Source organism: Python bivittatus, unplaced genomic scaffold (genome assembly GCF_059951505.1).
Source record: "Python bivittatus isolate LINGU-HERP-01145 unplaced genomic scaffold, Pbiv_v1 ctg000570_np1212, whole genome shotgun sequence".
Lineage (NCBI taxonomy): Eukaryota > Metazoa > Chordata > Lepidosauria > Squamata > Pythonidae > Python > Python bivittatus.
Window position 1 is genome coordinate 17,608,753 of NW_028277097.1, and position 17,777 is coordinate 17,626,529.

General features: G+C 42.3%; 1 protein-coding gene across 1 annotated transcript; it reads left to right on the plus strand.

Moving 5' to 3' along the window:
* The first annotated feature begins 1,916 nt into the window (after positions 1–1,916).
* ATP5F1A (ATP synthase F1 subunit alpha) lies at positions 1,917–14,546 on the plus strand. Its single transcript, XM_088152718.1, has 12 exons — positions 1,917–2,077; positions 3,951–4,029; positions 4,962–5,131; positions 5,519–5,692; positions 5,781–5,947; positions 6,225–6,373; positions 7,354–7,505; positions 7,594–7,818; positions 9,647–9,754; positions 10,306–10,450; positions 11,064–11,214; positions 14,230–14,546. Exons 1-12 carry the CDS (start codon positions 2,018–2,020, stop codon positions 14,309–14,311), a joined length of 1,662 nt encoding a protein of 553 aa, XP_088008844.1. The 5' UTR covers positions 1,917–2,017; the 3' UTR covers positions 14,312–14,546.
* Positions 14,547–17,777: the final 3,231 nt, after the last annotated feature.

Below are 17,777 nucleotides of genomic sequence, written 5' to 3' on the forward strand. Positions count from 1 at the left end.
AAAGAGGCCATGTCAGAGAGATGCTGGATTTTAGACCTGGGAAGATCCGAGAGTTGTCTAGCCAGGGTTCCTCAACCTTGGCGACTTTAAGATGGGTGGACTTCAACTCCCAGAATTCCCCAGCTGGCTGGGGAATTCTGGGAGTTGAAGTCCACCCATCTTAAAGTCGCCAAGGTTGAGGAACCCTGGGCTAGCCCACTCTTCTGGTCAGGGCAGATGTGCTGGCATGCAGCTGTATAGCTGGGTGGTATTATTGCTCCAAATCACTTTGAACCAGGTGGAGGCCTTTCACCGCCCCTGATGGAGTTACATTTTGCTAGCATGCTACGCTGTGTTTTGGAGAAGTCCTCCAGGGATCCCTTCTTGGTTTCTCTCTGACTTTAACTTCCCTCAACAACGCAAATTTATACCAGGGATGCTGATCTGGGGTTTTGACAGGCCTTTGAAGTAGGCCAGGTCAGGCTCCACAAGAATTCCACTTTACTGAGGTAGGCTGTAGCAACAGAATCTGGAAAGCCTGACAGTGTTTTCTCTCCCTCTCTTTTATTCCAATTTTTTTTTTCCTGTCCCAGGCTTAAATCAAGTTTTAATAACTGTGGCCACAGTCCTTCTCCAAGGTCATCTCTACATTCCCCTCATGTAGATGTTAAAAAAGAAAAAAAAATGGTGGTCTGTGTTCCCAGTGCAGCTTCTGAATCTTTACAGTAAGTTTCTGCTTGTACAACATGCTAAGCCATGATTTACAAATGAAAATCAGTAGACAAATCAAAACCTCACTGATGCATCCTGGTAGGAGGAGATTATGGCTTGAATAATCAGACACCAAATCATAAACTAGCCATATTTAGCATTTTGGGTTACATAGAAACTAGCTCATGAAGTTCATTTATGGTTCAGTCAGTGTATTGTATCATATTAATGTGGAAACTGGGCCAAACAAATGATTCACTTAGCCATAGCTGTGTTGTGACATTGCTTGTTAACCATGGTTTATGACCAGTGTGTACAAGCGCTGTATGACACCTGGCTTTCCCTGGCATACTGAAAGCCACCCAACAAAAGTGGGTGCTGCAAGACCTGTAATTTGAGAAGGTTTTGCCCAGGGGCAGGGTGGCGATGCGGTGATTGAAGGCACCCCCCAGGATTCTCCCCTTTAATGCTCCCACATGTGGTCGATAAGCGTCGACACCGACTTGATGGCATGTAATCAGATGACATCAACCCAAAGCTGGAAAAAAGGGCTGAAACAATTGCCTCCATTGGGAAGGGCATTCTGGGGGCTCCAAAAGGGTCCCGGGTAGGCCACATGGATGCCCAGACTATATTCTAAATAAAGTCATTATAGCATTAAGTTTGACGGAAAGACCAGAGAAGTCGTTCATTTTTGGAGCAAAAAACTGGCTCATAACGCAACGACGGAGGAGCCGCTCTCTGCGCGTGCTCAGAGGCACTCTTCTTATCAGGCAACAGCGCTGCAGCGAAAGCAGATCACCGCAGTTGACAGGAGAGCCACGTGCTCCTCTCCGTCCATTTCCTCGTGTCAGGGGCGTGGTCACGATGCCTGACACGCCCCTCCGCGCATACGTCGTTCGGGTCACGCCCCCTCCCGGTGACCGCGCTTCGGATCCGCGCGGCCTATCCTTTTCCCGCTATCTCGGACCGCGGCATTTTAAGGGGAACGTTATTATATAAAAAAGCGACTATGCGTTAAAATTTTTAAAAAGGCCCCCCGTTCCCCCTCCCAGAAACAAAAGGGCGCGAACGGATAGTAAATGATTAAGGGAAGGCGCCTTCGCTAGCACTAAACTGAGGTCAAGCAACGTGAAAGGTCATAGAAACGTTTCCGGGTCGTCGCCGAGGTGACCTTCGAAAGGGGCGTGGTCTGCGGCAACTCCCGCCCCCGGGGGCGGAGCGGCGGCCATTTTGCTTTCTGCCTAGGTGCGAGCCGGAGGCAGCCGCGGGGACAGCGAGAGTGAGAAGCCGCGCCGTCTCTTCCTCCGCCCGGCTCGCCCCAGCGATGCTGTCCGTGCGCGTAGCTGCTGCGCTGGCCCGGGCCCTGCCCAGACAGGCCGGCTTGGTGAGCGAGGGGGCGAGAAGGGCCGGTGTTGCTGCCGCCGCCATCTTGGGCTCCGGCCTGGCGGTGACATTGACGCGGCGGCGCCCTCCGCTGCCTCCTGGGGCTGCTCCAGCCTCCTCTCCCGTCCCTTCCCTGCGGGCCTCGCTGCTTCTCGGCCTCGCGGCGCGCCGGAACCCCTCTCTTGGCCTGGCGGTGACCCCGGCAAGGTCACCCCGCTCCTAGGGCCCCCTGCAGCCGCCCCCCGGTCAGGGAAGGGCAGGCCGCTCCCGCCTTAGGGGGCGGTGGGGGAAGCGAGAAGCGAGTCCGGAGGCCATTTAAACCGTGGATAGCCCCCTCCCAGCGGAAAGTAGCCCGCGATAGCCTCTCCTGCTGCCTTTCCCGGGGTGGGTTTGGGCGGGCTTTGGAGCTGGAGACGTGGCTGACAGGAAGGCCATCATCGGTCGGGACTTGCCTCCCCCGGGGCTCTCTCCCTCACTGGGAGTGCAGCCCCCGTGGCTCTGATCTCTGCGAGGGCGCCGGCCGGGGCTGATGGGAGGTGTGCCCCAGGGCAGCTGGATGGAGGAGGCTGTCAGTCGGGGCTTGCAGCAGGATCACCACCACCGCCTGGGGCATTTATGACCTTGAAGGCTGTCTAGCAAAAGAACCCCCTGTTGCCATTCATCGTTTATGCATCGCTCATAATCCATTTTTTTCTAACTTATTGTTAAGGATTTTACTCTTGCTTAGACTCAGGGCAGCTCTGCATTGCAGGCTTGTTCTCTTGCAGTTTGCCCTGAAAGATCAGTCTGCAGTGGTTAGAATTTGCTCCTTTTGTCTCGGAATCTGATGTTGGGGAACAAAAAGTATTGGCTTAAATCTTTACTGAAGAGAATTCTAAGCCTGTTCTGTATTCAGTGCAGCCTTCTGTGCAACCTTAACTAATATTTGCAGCTGTGACCATGCTGCTACAATTTAGTCAGTTCTCGCAGGGCTTTAATAAATAAATAAATTTACTGCATTCCTTCAGGTGTGTCATGACTTTAAAGTCTGTGCATCTGTCCTTGTTTTGTCCAGTCACTATTGTCTAGTACAATACATAGTATATTGGGTTGATAGTTAGTCTCTAACAACACATTACTTCTGAAATTGTTGAAGCAGCAAATATTTGGAATACATTTTTAATGCAAGCTCCTGTGGGGTAGCACTGCAAAAACTGCACAGGCACACTTTAGATTTTAAACATAAGCACCGTTAAGATTCCTGTTTGGACATTAATGACATTTTTCTGCAGATTAATGCAGAGAATGAGGGTTATGAATAAGCTTGTGCAGGATGAGGAATGTGAGTGAGCAGCATTTTGAAATCATTCATCTTAAGGCTTAGGTCCTAAGGTTTTGCAGAAACAGGAGATGCTATTAAATGGGTTTTATATTATTTCTTACAACTTTCACCTCTTCAGACCTTCTGATCTGATTCCTAGAGAGGGCTTTGGAGAGAAACCCTAGCTATCTGCCACTCTTTAAAACCACCTCATTTCTTCCTGGGATCTGTGGCAGTTGCAATCAGATGATCCCCATAAAAGACACAGCTGCTTTAAAGAGTTGGCGAGTGGTGTTTGTGTGTGTGCTAGGGAGCTCTCTTTTCCAATTATTTTTGTAGTAGTATACAGGTCTATTTAATGTATTCCTGGTTAATAATACCTAAATAAACAGCTTTGTGGGAAGATGGAGCAAGTAATGCTTGCTATGCAATTTTCTATTACAAATAATCTGTTTTGCAGTAAGGAGTTATGGTCAAGCAATGCTAAGCTAAAGTCTTGTAACTCAAAATCCTGCAGGAAAAATAAGATTTCTTAAGTTTCAGACAGGAGACCCGATGTTTTTCTTTGTCTTAGGTGTCACGGAATGCTTTGGGTACATCATTTGTAGCAACAAGGAACCTCCATGCCTCCAGAACAACTCTGCAGAAAACTGGTGAGACAAAGTCTGCAGCTTTGATAATTAAATACTCTTGGCTGTTATCTCTAAATTAATTATGGTGTTCCTCTTACAGCTTTTTAGTTATTTGATGTTTTGCTTTTATATCCTAGCCATGTTGCAGAGTCTAGCTGCTACTTTGATTCATATCCCAGCAGGAATGAAGCGAAACTATTTTGAGATGACCACAATAAAGCAGAATTTGCTATGCTGTGGTCACTACCTAGTTGTTCACCATCCCATAGTTTGCTAGAATTTAGCTAAGCTTGCTTTTTTTGAATTTTTTCTTTGAATAGAACTGTAGTTCAGTTCTTAAAGCTGACCAGTGCAAAAATAATACATCCTGAGTACTATTGATACATGTGAGCTATATAGAATTAAGATATAAAGCTAATGAAGTATTTATTAGCTTAAGTACTCTATTCAGCTTGCCCACATTTAGTTTGATTCTCTACTTGGGTATTTTGTACAGAGAAGTCAGCTGTCTTGAAAAGTCTGAATTGGAATGTTTTTCTGTGTAAATAAGAATGATTTCAATTAGCATATTCATTTTAGTAGCCATAATCTGCACATGTATTGAAACTGTTATTTGATGTGATGGAGTGAGATCTCCAGTTCCCAGTTTTTTAGAACAATTGCTTGAAAAGCAAACTTTATGCAATTCTTATATTACCAAATTTGTCGGCAATGGAAAATTTTCCAGCTCATTCACATCTTTGAGTTTGCTTTCAGTAGTTTCTTTTCTTAAAGTGAGTCAAATACATAAATACATTGTCAGAGCTCTGTCTATCCTTGTTGCCACTGCTGGTTGCTTGAATGATAAAACATGAGATTCAAACCAGGACTATTAAAAATGACCACTTTTTTTTTTTTTAATCTTTTAATAAGAGCCTCTGCATTGCACATCAGATTGGTTTATACTCTTCCAGGCACTGCTGAAGTATCTTCTATTCTTGAGGAACGTATTCTGGGGGCTGACACCACTGCCGAGCTACAGGAAACTGGCCGTGTGCTTTCCATTGGTGATGGCATTGCCCGTGTGTACGGCCTGAAAAATGTTCAAGCAGAAGAAATGGTGGAATTCTCATCTGGGTTGAAGGTAAGTCTCTTTGCATCCATACTTCCGTGATAAAACTTAATTGTAATGGCTTGACTTTTCTGTACCCATTATATTATTGTGTGAAAGGATATTCTGAAGTATTAGTAATGGAAATGCTGTTTAAAACAATGCATCAAGGAGGTGCGGTGCCCCTTAAACATCTGAAGGTGGCCTTTGGTGTTGTTATCCCTAATTGCTCACTGTTAATATTTTCAGGCATGCATTAGACAACATGTACAGAGTATATTTGGGGAACTACGTCCTCACGGGAGCACTCTCATATTTTGCAATGTAATAGGCTGCTTCTGTTATTTGTATGAATTATGCTTGTCTGAAATGTCCCACTGGATCTCTTTTTATTGCTAAATGGTTTTTTTCTCTTCTTAGGGTATGTCTCTGAACTTGGAGCCTGACAATGTGGGTGTGGTAGTATTTGGTAATGACAGACTGATTAAAGAAGGAGACATTGTGAAGAGAACAGGTGCTATTGTGGATGTCCCCGTTGGAGAGGAGCTGCTGGGGCGTGTGGTTGATGCCCTGGGGAATGCCATCGATGGGAAGGTGGGTGTGGAAACCAGATTGCTGTTACACATGTGGCTGTTGGTGAGGAGATGATGTGAAAATATGACTCTGTTGCCTTGCTTTAAAGGGTCCTATCACTTCCAAAACCCGCAGGAGGGTTGGCCTGAAGGCTCCTGGAATCATCCCGAGGATCTCTGTCCGTGAGCCCATGCAAACTGGAATCAAGGCAGTAGACAGCCTGGTACCAATTGGCCGTGGGCAGCGTGAGTTGATCATTGGAGACAGGCAGACTGGGTAAGAAATAAGAGCGTTCCTTGCATTCCCCAGGTGATCCTTGCTATGGTGAATTCTCAGCCACTGGGAAAGCTGGAATCTTCTTTACATGGGGATTACCTGCAGGCATTTGACCCAACAACATCCATGTTGTAATATGAAATTAATAGCAGGGAAAACTGTTTGTGATTATCATCGTTCCATTGAAAAATCCCCAGTTTTTCTCAGAACAGAACTTGTAGATCACTGAGTTAATTTGGGGCAATAAGATGTTGACAGTTATCTACTCAATTTGCAGCAAAACTTCAATCGCTATTGATACTATAATTAACCAGAAAAGATTTAATGATGGAACCGATGAGAAGAAGAAACTGTACTGTATCTATGTTGCAATTGGTCAGAAGAGATCTACTGTTGCTCAGCTGGTGAAGAGGCTTACTGATGCAGGTACTGACATTTAATTCACCCAGAACGTTGTGTTTGCTGAAATATGCAGCCCAAAGCAGCCCTACTATTGATGTCTGAGTTTTTCTTAAAAGAAATATAAAAGACATGTTTATTTGCCCTTAACGTTACTCCTCAAAGTATCTCTGTAAAAAAAGATCACTTTCTATCAGGATGGATCTTCTAAGACTTAGTTCATGTAGATGAGATAATGTTATGGCACTGGCAAGCTACTTCAGAAAGTGTGGCCAAGAAAATTGCGTGGAATTGTTTTTGTAGTTGCTGGGAATCAAGACTGACTCAAATTTACCTCCCCCCAAAAAGGCATATATAATTATACCTCCCTGTAGATGCAAGATAGCTTCCCGTCTTGCATAATTTTCAGTGAACATGAATAAGAACGTGAAGGAGAAAGTGTATCCCACAATTCTGTGGCTATCACAAATGCAGTGGGCTTTCCTGAATTATATAATGCAAACATGCTAACAGCATGCCAAGCTTATTAAAGGAACATGCTGTCAGGCCCAGCCCAAGAACAGTGGTGAAACAGCCCAGTTAAGTTCAGTTCCTTTATTTGTTTACACCTTATAGACAGAAACTTGCCACTCTAATTCTATACTACTGCAACAAGTGGATGTACCCTGGGAGATTCTAGGGAGTGGCTATCCTGAATCTCTTTCGCTTCCCACGCTCCCCCTGCGGACTCTATTGTCTCGTCTCTTTTCCCCTCCTGGAATGCACCCCCTCTCTCCTGATAGCCTTGATCTCCCACACGTGCATAGCAAATTGTAAGAGACTCATGTGGTACAGAATCAAACATTGCTGAGTGCATATGAAAGAAATACTGCATATCTTTGGACCCTCCCACTTAGTTCCAAAAAGGACTTGTGAGGAAATCAAATAAAGAAGTTTGGGAAAATGTAGGAACTTCCTTCTCAGCTAAGTTGCTTCCATCTTCATTGACTAAGAACTCCCTCTTCCAGATGCCATGAAGTACACTATTGTGGTTTCTGCCACGGCCTCAGATGCTGCCCCTCTCCAGTACTTGGCTCCTTATTCTGGTTGTTCAATGGGTGAATACTTCAGAGACAACGGCAAACATGCTTTGATCATCTACGATGACTTGTCTAAGCAGGTTAGAACGTGGGGTTGGCCTCTGAATTAGGGGGACAGGGAGCCAAACCTCACCGAGAGATACAGCACCTTTGCTCTTCGATCAACAGGCGGTTGCCTACCGTCAGATGTCTCTCTTGCTGCGTCGTCCCCCTGGCCGTGAGGCGTACCCAGGCGACGTGTTCTATCTCCACTCTCGTCTCCTGGAAAGAGCAGCCAAGATGAATGATGCGTTTGGAGGTGGCTCCCTGACTGCTCTCCCGGTCATTGAGACCCAAGCTGGAGATGTGTCGGCCTACATTCCAACTAACGTGATCTCTATCACCGATGGGCAGGTAAGATCCCAAAAGGAAACAAGAATCTGCAGGAGGAGTGATTGGGCCCAGTGATGTTATTTTTAAAACGTGTGCTATTTCTCCTTTGGAGTAGGTAGCATTATGCAAAGCACAGTAAGAGAGTAAGGAATAGTAAGTCAAAGAAATTAAAGACATGATTTATTTTTAAAAGGAAATATGGTTAAATCTGGTTTATGCCAACAGCATGCACTATCTCTCTCCATATCTTTCTGTCCTTACCAACCGACCTTGTTCCATCATGTCCACATACTGTTTCGTCTATTGACTCTTGTTCTTTACGTTTCTCACTTTTCTCACTGTTCTCACTCAACAGCTCTGTCCAACTTTCTTGGGCTTCCACTCTACCTGTTTGTTCTTCTTTTATAGATTTGTGATTCAAGCCTTGTTCTGTCTCTCTCTGGCCAAACCCTCAGCATCTTGCATATGGGTAGTTCCCTTCTGTGTGTCAACTGCATTCATTCAGTGCTGTTCGTTCATGACCCCATTTCTTGTTTTTGCCACAAACACTTCTTAAAGTTATCCATTCTGAGTTCAACTTGCATGTGTCTTCTGATGTATCCAGTTCTTTCTTCCACATAATGAAGGGTACAAAAGCTCTTAAAACACAGCCATTTTCTCTTCCTTTGACAAACATTCATTCCTCACAACAGACCACATATTATCCACTACTTTTCTTAAAATGTTTCCATCCTTTTTCCCATCTTTAATAAACATACCAAGTTGCCCAACTTTATCCGTCTGCTTTAGATTTCGGCAACTTACAGGTTGCAGTTGTTCACTTTATTTCCTGTGCCAGTCATAATTACCTTGGTCCCTCATACATTAATGTCCAGATCATACTCAATATCCATTCTTCTATGGGCCTCTGTTAAGTTTTCTTTTATTCTTAGCTGGTAATTTGAATGCATAGGTGTTTATAGCAATATACAGCAATATATATTATGAGACTTTTAGAGCCTCTTCATTTTATATTATGATGTTGTAACTGACTGTGTGGAGTCAATTTGGTGCAGTGGTGAAGGCACCAGGCTAGAAAACGGGACACTTGTGAATTCAGGCCCCACCTTAGGTACAAAGCCAACTGGGTGACTCTGGGCCAGTCAGTGTCTCTCAGCTCTAGGAAGCAAGCAGTGGCAAACCGCTTCTGAAATCTTGCCAAGAAAACTGCAGGGACTTGTCCAGATAGTTGCTACCGGTCAACGCTGAGTCAAAGGGACAAAAAACAAAAAACATCTGACTGTAATGTCCAGTATTTTTATTCTATGCCTGTTAGTTATGAGCGTATGATAAATAAAATTACTACTGTTGCTACAATCTAACATTCACTGCTCTTCATCCTGATTCTTAGCCAACAGCACATCTTCTGTATATAAATGAACACGTATACTCGCAACTCAAATCAACGTATCTCCGCCATTGTTGCAATCAGTAATTGTATCATTGCAGTTACCCATAAATATGTTAAACAGCCAATGGTTTAACCCATCATAGCTTTGGTCAATCAGATCTTCCCCATATAGGGAAGATACAAACTAGCTTAGCGCCGTATGTAGCATCCCCTGTAATGGTAAGGACGATAGTGGTTAGTTCTGGTATATTTTGACCATCATGCCACAAGAGCATCCGAAGACCAATTTTACTGCATGCACGTTCCCGCTATTTTGTACAAGCTTGGAGTCTAATCTAGAGATTACTTTATAAACTATTATACAGTTGCCTACAGTCCATAAACTAGGAGGTATGTGTGGTGGGTCTGATAAATCACTTGTTCAGTTTGGCTATAATTGGGGCAATCTCTTTCTGGCAGATCTTCCTGGAAACAGAACTGTTTTACAAAGGTATCCGCCCAGCCATTAACGTTGGTTTGTCTGTGTCTCGTGTCGGTTCTGCTGCTCAGACAAGGGCCATGAAGCAGGTACATGTGAAATAATCACGGTAAACAATAAAACTAAACCCACTTAATGTGTTTGGGTTGTAACACATGGGTTGGGGTGGCCCGGAGTCTTATGATTGGGGTAGTATAAAAAGATTGTGGAGCCCAGAATCAGCAAACATAATTTTGTGTTAGCCTTTTATACTTCCAGTAAGGGTTCTCAATAAAAGAAGTGAAGCAAAAGTAAGAGAACAATCCACATTCTAACAGAATTACAGTTCAGGCAATGCAACTTGTAGCAGCAGTTGGTTTCACTGAAGTATAAATGGATGCTTCTAGGCAGACTTGAAGAATAGTTTGAGCAAGGAGGATGTAACATGCTGAACGTTTTTGTCATCACCCCAAAACAAGAGCGTCAGGCTTTAAGTTAAGTGAAGGCAGTTGACTGGAAGAAGCTGATCAGGAGATTAAAAACTGAATTTTCTTGGGTCAGCTAGCAATCCAGGAGGCAGTTGCAGCCATTAAAACTTCCCACACGCAATACTTGGGAGGTCTTGTCTGAAACCCGCTAAGTGCATCATTGCATTGTGTAGGTGGCCGGAACCATGAAGCTCGAGTTAGCCCAGTACCGTGAAGTAGCTGCTTTTGCCCAGTTTGGGTCCGATCTGGATGCTGCGACTCAGCAGCTGCTCAATCGCGGTGTCCGTTTAACCGAGCTGCTTAAACAGGGACAATACGGTAAGAGTCCTTTTGCACCCGTGCCTAGTTGCCGTTCAGAATTCTGGTAATCATTGCTGGCTTTTTTTTTTAATGCTTCAGAACAGAAAGTGTGGAAGCAAGCAAGCACAGGGCATTTCTCTGACGATGCAATCCTTATCCTTCCTGTGCGATTCTCTACCATTATCTCTGGCTTAGCCTGTTGTTTGATCCCAAATCGTTGTGATTTAAGCACCATGGGTTTCTGCAATTACAAACAAGGGACAGCTTCTGGTTTCCTGGTTTGACAAAATGCTCAGCCACAAAAACTGAGGTTAACATGACCAGCATGACCAAAGCTTAGCTTGGTTTGATGAATGTAGTCATTATGTCTTTAACTGACTTGGTTAAGTTTGCTGGAGGGGAAAAGCAGCTTGGCATTTCTAGAGCGCCCCCCCCCCCCCAATTATGGAAGTTTTGGGTGAATTTAGTTTTGAATGGCAGCTTGATCACTTACTTGGGATCTTGGATATTCCCTTGCATCACTTTTGTGACTATCATGTATCACCTCTTATGTCCAATCATATTTAAAGATGTAATCTTGCTGCTTTGGGGTCAAGTGACCTGCCATGGACTTTGATGTTCACTCTTTTAGTTCCCATGGCGATTGAGGAACAAGTTGCTGTTATCTATGCTGGGGTAAGAGGCCATCTGGACAAGTTGGAGCCTAGCAAGATCACCAAATTTGAGCGTGCTTTCCTTGCTCATGTTCTGAGCAACCACCAGGCCCTGCTCTCCACGATCAGGTAAACACAGCATGGATTCCAAAAGGGTTAAAAAGGGAGTGAAAAGTCAATGCCTGCTTCCCACCAAATTCATTCATTTATGGTCTTTTTTTTTTTTTTTTATAAAATTTTTTATTTTTACAACAAACACAAAACATACATGGACAAACAAAACCATAAAAAGGCATAAAAAAAGAGCATCTTCCATTTTATAGCGTGTGTCAACCAGTTACCAACTCGTTGGTGCCCCTTTCATAATCTTAAATTCTCATATCATCTATTCAAAATATACTTGTATACTTATCAATTAACAATTATTAATCATTCATAGCTAATCTATAAAATCATTTATTACAAGAAATTTTAACTTTCAATAGGATTAGTAATACATTTCCATCTATCGATTATATGTGTATGTATATAATAATTAATATCAAATTTCTATTATAAAGTTTCCTAATCCATTACATTACTATATTTTCTCATCCAATCATTAATAAAAACAAGTTACTTATCTTCTTACTCTAATTTCAAATCTCAGTTTAACTCATCTCTGCACATTTCATAATTTTCAATAACTTCCTCCTGCATAAGTAATTTTTAATTTTTCCAATTCTTAAAAGTTACAGTTCTAACCAGTATCAGTTACAATATCAGTTACAGTTCTAACCGGGTTACAGTTCTAACCAGATTCTTCACTACATGTTTCAACAAAAATTATCTCTAGTTTAAAATCTATATGTTACTATATTCAACCATATGTAAATGTCTAATCTCTTTAAAATCAAATACAATTTTTAACTATATATCTCAGATTTATACTTTATTCCAGCGCTTGCATAATTTTGAGTTCACCCTTTTCATTCAATATCCCAAAGTATCTAGCTGTTTATTCCTTTTTCTATATTATTGGATAAGAGAAAGCAATAATAAATGTCCTTTCAAACATTCTGCTTTTTGAAGCTTCTGTCAGTTCCATCGTTGTATTCCCCTCGTTTTTCTTTAAACATCTGAAGTAGTTTCTTTCAATATTGTTTTGCTTCTTCTTTTTGTGCATTCTTTTAGTACGATTTTCCATTATAATCTTGTATAATCTTTTTCTCACCCTCAGTGCCAAGAACAAGTCTGTCCCTCTTCATTTATCAGTTAATTAACCACAATAATTCTATTTAATGTTTCTGATTTCTTGTACTATTTCTTCCTTTTCCATTGATCCCGTTTTATGTTTAATTAAGTCCATTTTAGCTTTAGTATCTTTTTTTCTTTTCTTTTTTTGCGGAAATTTCTGCAGCTCTTCTTCCAGTTTTTTATAGTCATCTTCAATAGTTTAGAGATCTTTTTCTGCATTGTGTTTCTCGTATAATTTATTATCTTGATAAACCTTCATTGAATCAAAGGATTCTTTATCTTTGTTCTTGCCAAAAATAAGGAAAAAAAAAAAAAAGCAAGAGGAGAAAAAAAAAAGAAGAGGAGGGAAAAGACTAAGTCTCTTTAAAATAAATTCCAACTGAGGGGGGAGTAGAGAGCAAAGCAGAGCTTCTAGCAGAAAGAAGAGCTACTGCCACTAATCAGGGCTCTTGTGACTAGCTCAAACTTTCCATCTTGATATTTTCAAAATCGCTTTCAACTCCACTTTCTTGTTTATAGTTACGGATGGCACCTGTATAAACATGCACATCCCACTATCTTTTTAGAAAGCACAGGGTCCTTGAGCATGCGTCACAATAGAAGAAAAAAAGCACTATGTCGAGCCTCTAGATGGCAGTGCAACTTTCTTTCATTTACTTTCTCTTAACTCCACTTTCCCCATTTCAAAATCAAAAAGTATAAATTTCTTACAACAATAAAGAAATCTTAGTCAAAAAAAAGGCTTAAAATAAAAAGTTATTGAGTATTAAAAAGAAAAAGCCAATCCAGTTAAAAATATATTTTTTTTAAGAGAAAAACATCTTGCCAAATCCACTAAAAAGGGAAAGTTGAAAAGAAAAAAAAAATTCCCCCCTTTTTTTATAAGGCTCGATCTCGCCGCTTAATCCACTTTTCTTCACTTTTAAAAATCTCTTTAAGTTACTTAAGGTGTTCTCTAAGAATAGTTAAATAGTAAAAGTCCATCTCACCCAGTTGACACCCTTCTCTTCCTTCTTCCTTTGGAGCTGCCCCGGCTTTCGCAGCCATTTTGGCTGGCTCTCCTCCGCCGGCTTCAAGAGCTTCTCCCCGGATCAATCTGGGACTTGCGGCGTCCCTGAGATCCGCGGGACGTGCCCTTTGCGATCGCCATCTCTACGGGACGGCTTAGGTCCATCGGGACCGTCCGGGGGAGGAGATATTGGCTGCCATCCTGGGAGCCCAGGATCGCCCGCCGTATCGCCGCGACGCCAGCTCCGCCCTCTCATTTATGGTCTTGATGTGAGAGGAAACATTTTTATTAGTAGCCATTACTATGTCTTAATGCTGATTCTGATTACATGTGATAACAGCCAAGGTTGCTTGCTAATGGTTTTTATGGCAATAACAGGAAATAAGTAAACTTGCAAAACTAAGCAAACTGTTGATGGGAAAAGACGTGTCAAGAATGAATGGAACAGGGAAGTATGGTAAAATTAGCACCAAGGACGTTAGATTCAGTTGCAAATCCTGGGAGTCATGTCTGTGGTCTGCGGTTTTTGAGGATAAAAGGGATTGCAACTAGGGGGTCGGGGCCACTTGGCCAAGCTGTCTTACCTGACAGCTTGCTCATGCTGGTCCTCATTGCAATGTGAATCTAAGTAAGTACCTTGTATGCTATTGGTTGAATTTTACTTGCTTATTGAACTAACATTTAATAAAGGTTTTAGAACTTTGAAGTGACTTATATTCTGGTGTGTCTGTCTCCCATGTTTAACGAGGTTTTTCCCCTGACAATGATTAAAAGGCTTGAGTTTTTAAGTGTGTTGCAGAGTATGGTATATATCGGGATGGGAAAGGGGCTGAAGAAGGCCACTATTCCAGTTTGTTTGGGGTGAGAGTTGAAATTTATTTAATCTTTTATTTTGACAGGACTGAAGGGAAGATCTCTGAGCAAACAGAAGCCAAGTTGAAGGAAATTGTCACAACTTTTCTGTCTACATTTGAAGCATAAACTTTTAAAAAGTTCTGTGCACCAGGCTACCTCTGTCACTGACTGCTGGTAATGCTTGGGCTCCATTTTTCCAGAGACTTAAAATGTGTGAGTTGAATGTACAGATCTCATTGAGAATTTAAGGTTCCATGCTAGCTCTTATGGACATAGTCCTCACCATGATGGGCATCTGGTTGACTGCTGGCAGCGTTGTGTACAAACCACATGGCAAATAAAATCTTGCAAACCACAGAAACTCTGTTCTGATTATTTTGTTATGTAGAACTTAACCCAACTGTGTGAAAGTGTTTTACTTTGTATTGGTACTGGAGAAAACTTTTTTTATAGCACACGCACACCTAGTATGCACATTAGCTGGTTTACACATAATGCTAACTATAATGAGATTTGTTTCTGGCTCAGCATGATGTATGTTGGCCTTAAACCTTATATATTAACCAGCCTATTATGGCTTATTTACAGCTACAGTTTAGGAAATCATAGCATTGTGCAGTTTCTGAATCTAGCTGTCATTCTTTTCTTTACTGACGATAGATCATTTGTGCATAGTTAACATTGCAGCCCCTGAGATTAATCAGTGGACTTCCCAAGCAAAAGTCCACTCTCGTGTTGTTATCTGTTGACAAGGTAGCAAGGACACTAACTGCCCAGTTCCAGTATTGTATTCAGAGTTGCACTGGTGGCCAACCTCACCACTGTTCTAGCAGGAGAGGGCAACATCTCTTTCCACATAGCCTTCTCAGTAACTTCTCCAGGTAGGAGCATGGGGCAATTCTGGTCAGCACTGTAAGTATCCTGAAACATGCCACTTGTTTCGATGGGAGTTTGGCACATTAAAACCCTGGAATTAATTGGTCTCCAAGTAGGAATGTGTAGATCAGCTGGAAAGAGTAAACATAAATGCAACTAAAAGGAAAAGTGCATTTGTTTTTCAACATGACTGTATTCCTTATTGTGAAAGCCTCATAAAAAGTCAGTGGGATTTTTCTGCCTTTCTTCCCCCTGCTGTATCTCCTCAGACAAAATTATGCAAGAATCCTGACCGGCATTTAGACTACATTACTAGTCTTGTTTTTATTTGGACACAAGCAGTAGATAGTCATTTAAAGTGTGAAGGCCCACGGGTTCAATTTCTGGTAGAGGGTTTGAACCCAGAATAACATCTGGCTACCTACGTCTGATGATTCCGAATAAGATCGAAACTGGTAATGCGGTGATGAAGGTAAGGGAAAGAGAGTAATTTGCAATAGAAAAGGTAGCTAGAGCTTTAATCCAGAAGAGGATTATATTTGTGACATAGGACACATTCCCACTTGGTTTAAGATGACCAGTTTAGGTGTGCTGCTGAAAGAGAAGTATGAACAATCTATAATATAATTGTTTCTTCCCTGGGAAGAGAAGGAAGCAGATCGCCTCATCAGAGACTTCTGAGTAAGCTTAAGCCATGGAATAAAAGGGCAGGTTCTCTTGTGAGTAAGCAACTGGATAAAGAATAGAAACCCAACAGTAGGAGTCAATGGGCATTTCTCACAATGGAGGGATGTAACTAGTGGGTTCCTGCAGGGTTCTGCCCTAGGACTGATGTTTTTTAACATATTTATAAATGATCTGGAATGGGGTGTGACTAGTGGAATAGCCAAGTTTGTTGATGACCCTAAGAGTGGTAAAAACAAGGGATTGCGAAGAGCTCCAAAGGGATCTCTGCACATAGGGGTCTGGGCATCAAGATGGCAGATGGCATTCAACGTGAGCAAGTGCAAAGTGATGCACATCAGTGCCCAAAATCCTAACTACGCATAAAAACTAACGGGATCAGAACTAGCCATGACTGCTGAGGAAAGAGATCTCGGAATAAGGGTAAACAGTTCAATGAAGGTGTCGACACAGTGGACATCTGTAAACAAGGCCAATAGCATGTTAGGGATAATGAGACACGGTATTGTAAATAGAGATGTCAATATAATAACACCCTTATAGAAATCAATGGTGCATCTGGAATATTGTGTGGAGTTTTGGTCACCACACCTCAGAAAGGTCATAGTGGGGCTAGAGAAGGTTCAGAGGAGGGCAGTTAAGAAGATCCAGGGGCTGGAGCAACTTCCCTATGAAGAACGGTTGTGACATTTGAGGCTTTTTTGTCTAGAAAAGAGGTGAAGGAGGAACATGATTGAAGTGTAGAAAATTATGTATGGCGTAGATAAAGTAGTCAAGGAGAAGCTATTTTCTCCTTCCCAAAAATACTCTAAGCAGAACTCACCCAATGAAACTGAATGCTGGAAGAACCAGGGCAGAAAAACCAAATCTTTATTATGGTCATAGACCAGAACAGACAGAAGGAAATGTTTTTCTACAAACCCATAATTCAACTCTGGAATTTGCTACCATGAAAGGTGGTGCTGGCTACTTGCTTGGCTGGCTTCAGAAAAGGGTTGGACCAATTCATGGAAGTCCTGGGGATCCATGGCTCTTAGCTTTGATGGCAGGGGGACTTCCTCTGAAGACCATCTGCTGGGAAACTCGGCTTCCTTGGGCAGTTGGTTGGCCACTGTGAGAACAGACTGATTCTTACATCCTTATGTCTTTATGTTCTCGAAACAGAATCAGTTGATGGAGAGGTCATGACAGGCTTATCACAAGAATTTGTAGCCTTTCATATAAACAGCCTGGGGGAAAAAAAATCCAAAAGCTTCAAAGAAACCCCACCTTTAATGAACTATTTTTAAAAAACTCACTTCTCGAGATTCTAACCGCAACTTCAGAAGGAATCTGGTAGCACCTTTTCAGACTAACACATTTTATTAAAAATTGTGACCTGTCTGGCTACTACAAACTAACATTCTCCCTACAATGTACCCTATTTCTTGGCACTGAAGCTTCTTGGCACTGAAGTCTGTGTGAACCTTGTTTCTTGATCATGCCTGGCAGTTAAGGGGCTTGATAGAAAGTAGGGTAACCAACTTTGACTCCCAGAGAAAAAAGTGGAATATAAAAGCAAATTCTTATGACTCATCTCCTGCTGGAAATGTAGGAAGTGGGCCTAAGAGTCTGAACCGAGTCTTCATCCTCTTCCTTGGAAAGAATGCAAGAACCCTTTGCAAATTTAGGGCTTTCTCACAGCATGTGATTTGGGACAGCTACACCATCTCTCTCTCCCACCCCATCCAAGTCATCTCTGATTGGGCCCATTTATGAGCAAAAGACCGTGTGCTCGAGCAGTCTGGAAATGACCACATGATGCATGAAATCGCAGAAGATGAACAGAGTCAGGGATGGAAAAAAAAATTGCCATTGACTCACCCTGCAAAGTTGACATACGCATTCCACGTGCTGGAAAGCACATTTTCCTCTTCCTTCCTTCCTTCCTTCCTTCTTAGGGGGCTGAGGGCTCAGTTATGTAAAATATCTTTTCATTGTTTTTACCTGGGCTATAGCTGCATAATGGGGATCAAAGTTTGCAGCTGTCTTT

Coding starts and splice junctions, on each gene's coding strand:
- ATP5F1A (XM_088152718.1), top strand. CDS start 2,018: ATGCTGTCCGTGCGCGTAGCTGCTGCGCTGGCCCGGGCCCTGCCCAGA. Junction 5,948..6,224: donor ATTGGAGACAGGCAGACTGG/GTAAGAAATAAG, acceptor CTCAATTTGCAG/CAAAACTTCAATCGCTATTG. Junction 6,374..7,353: donor GAAGAGGCTTACTGATGCAG/GTACTGACATTT, acceptor TCCCTCTTCCAG/ATGCCATGAAGTACACTATT.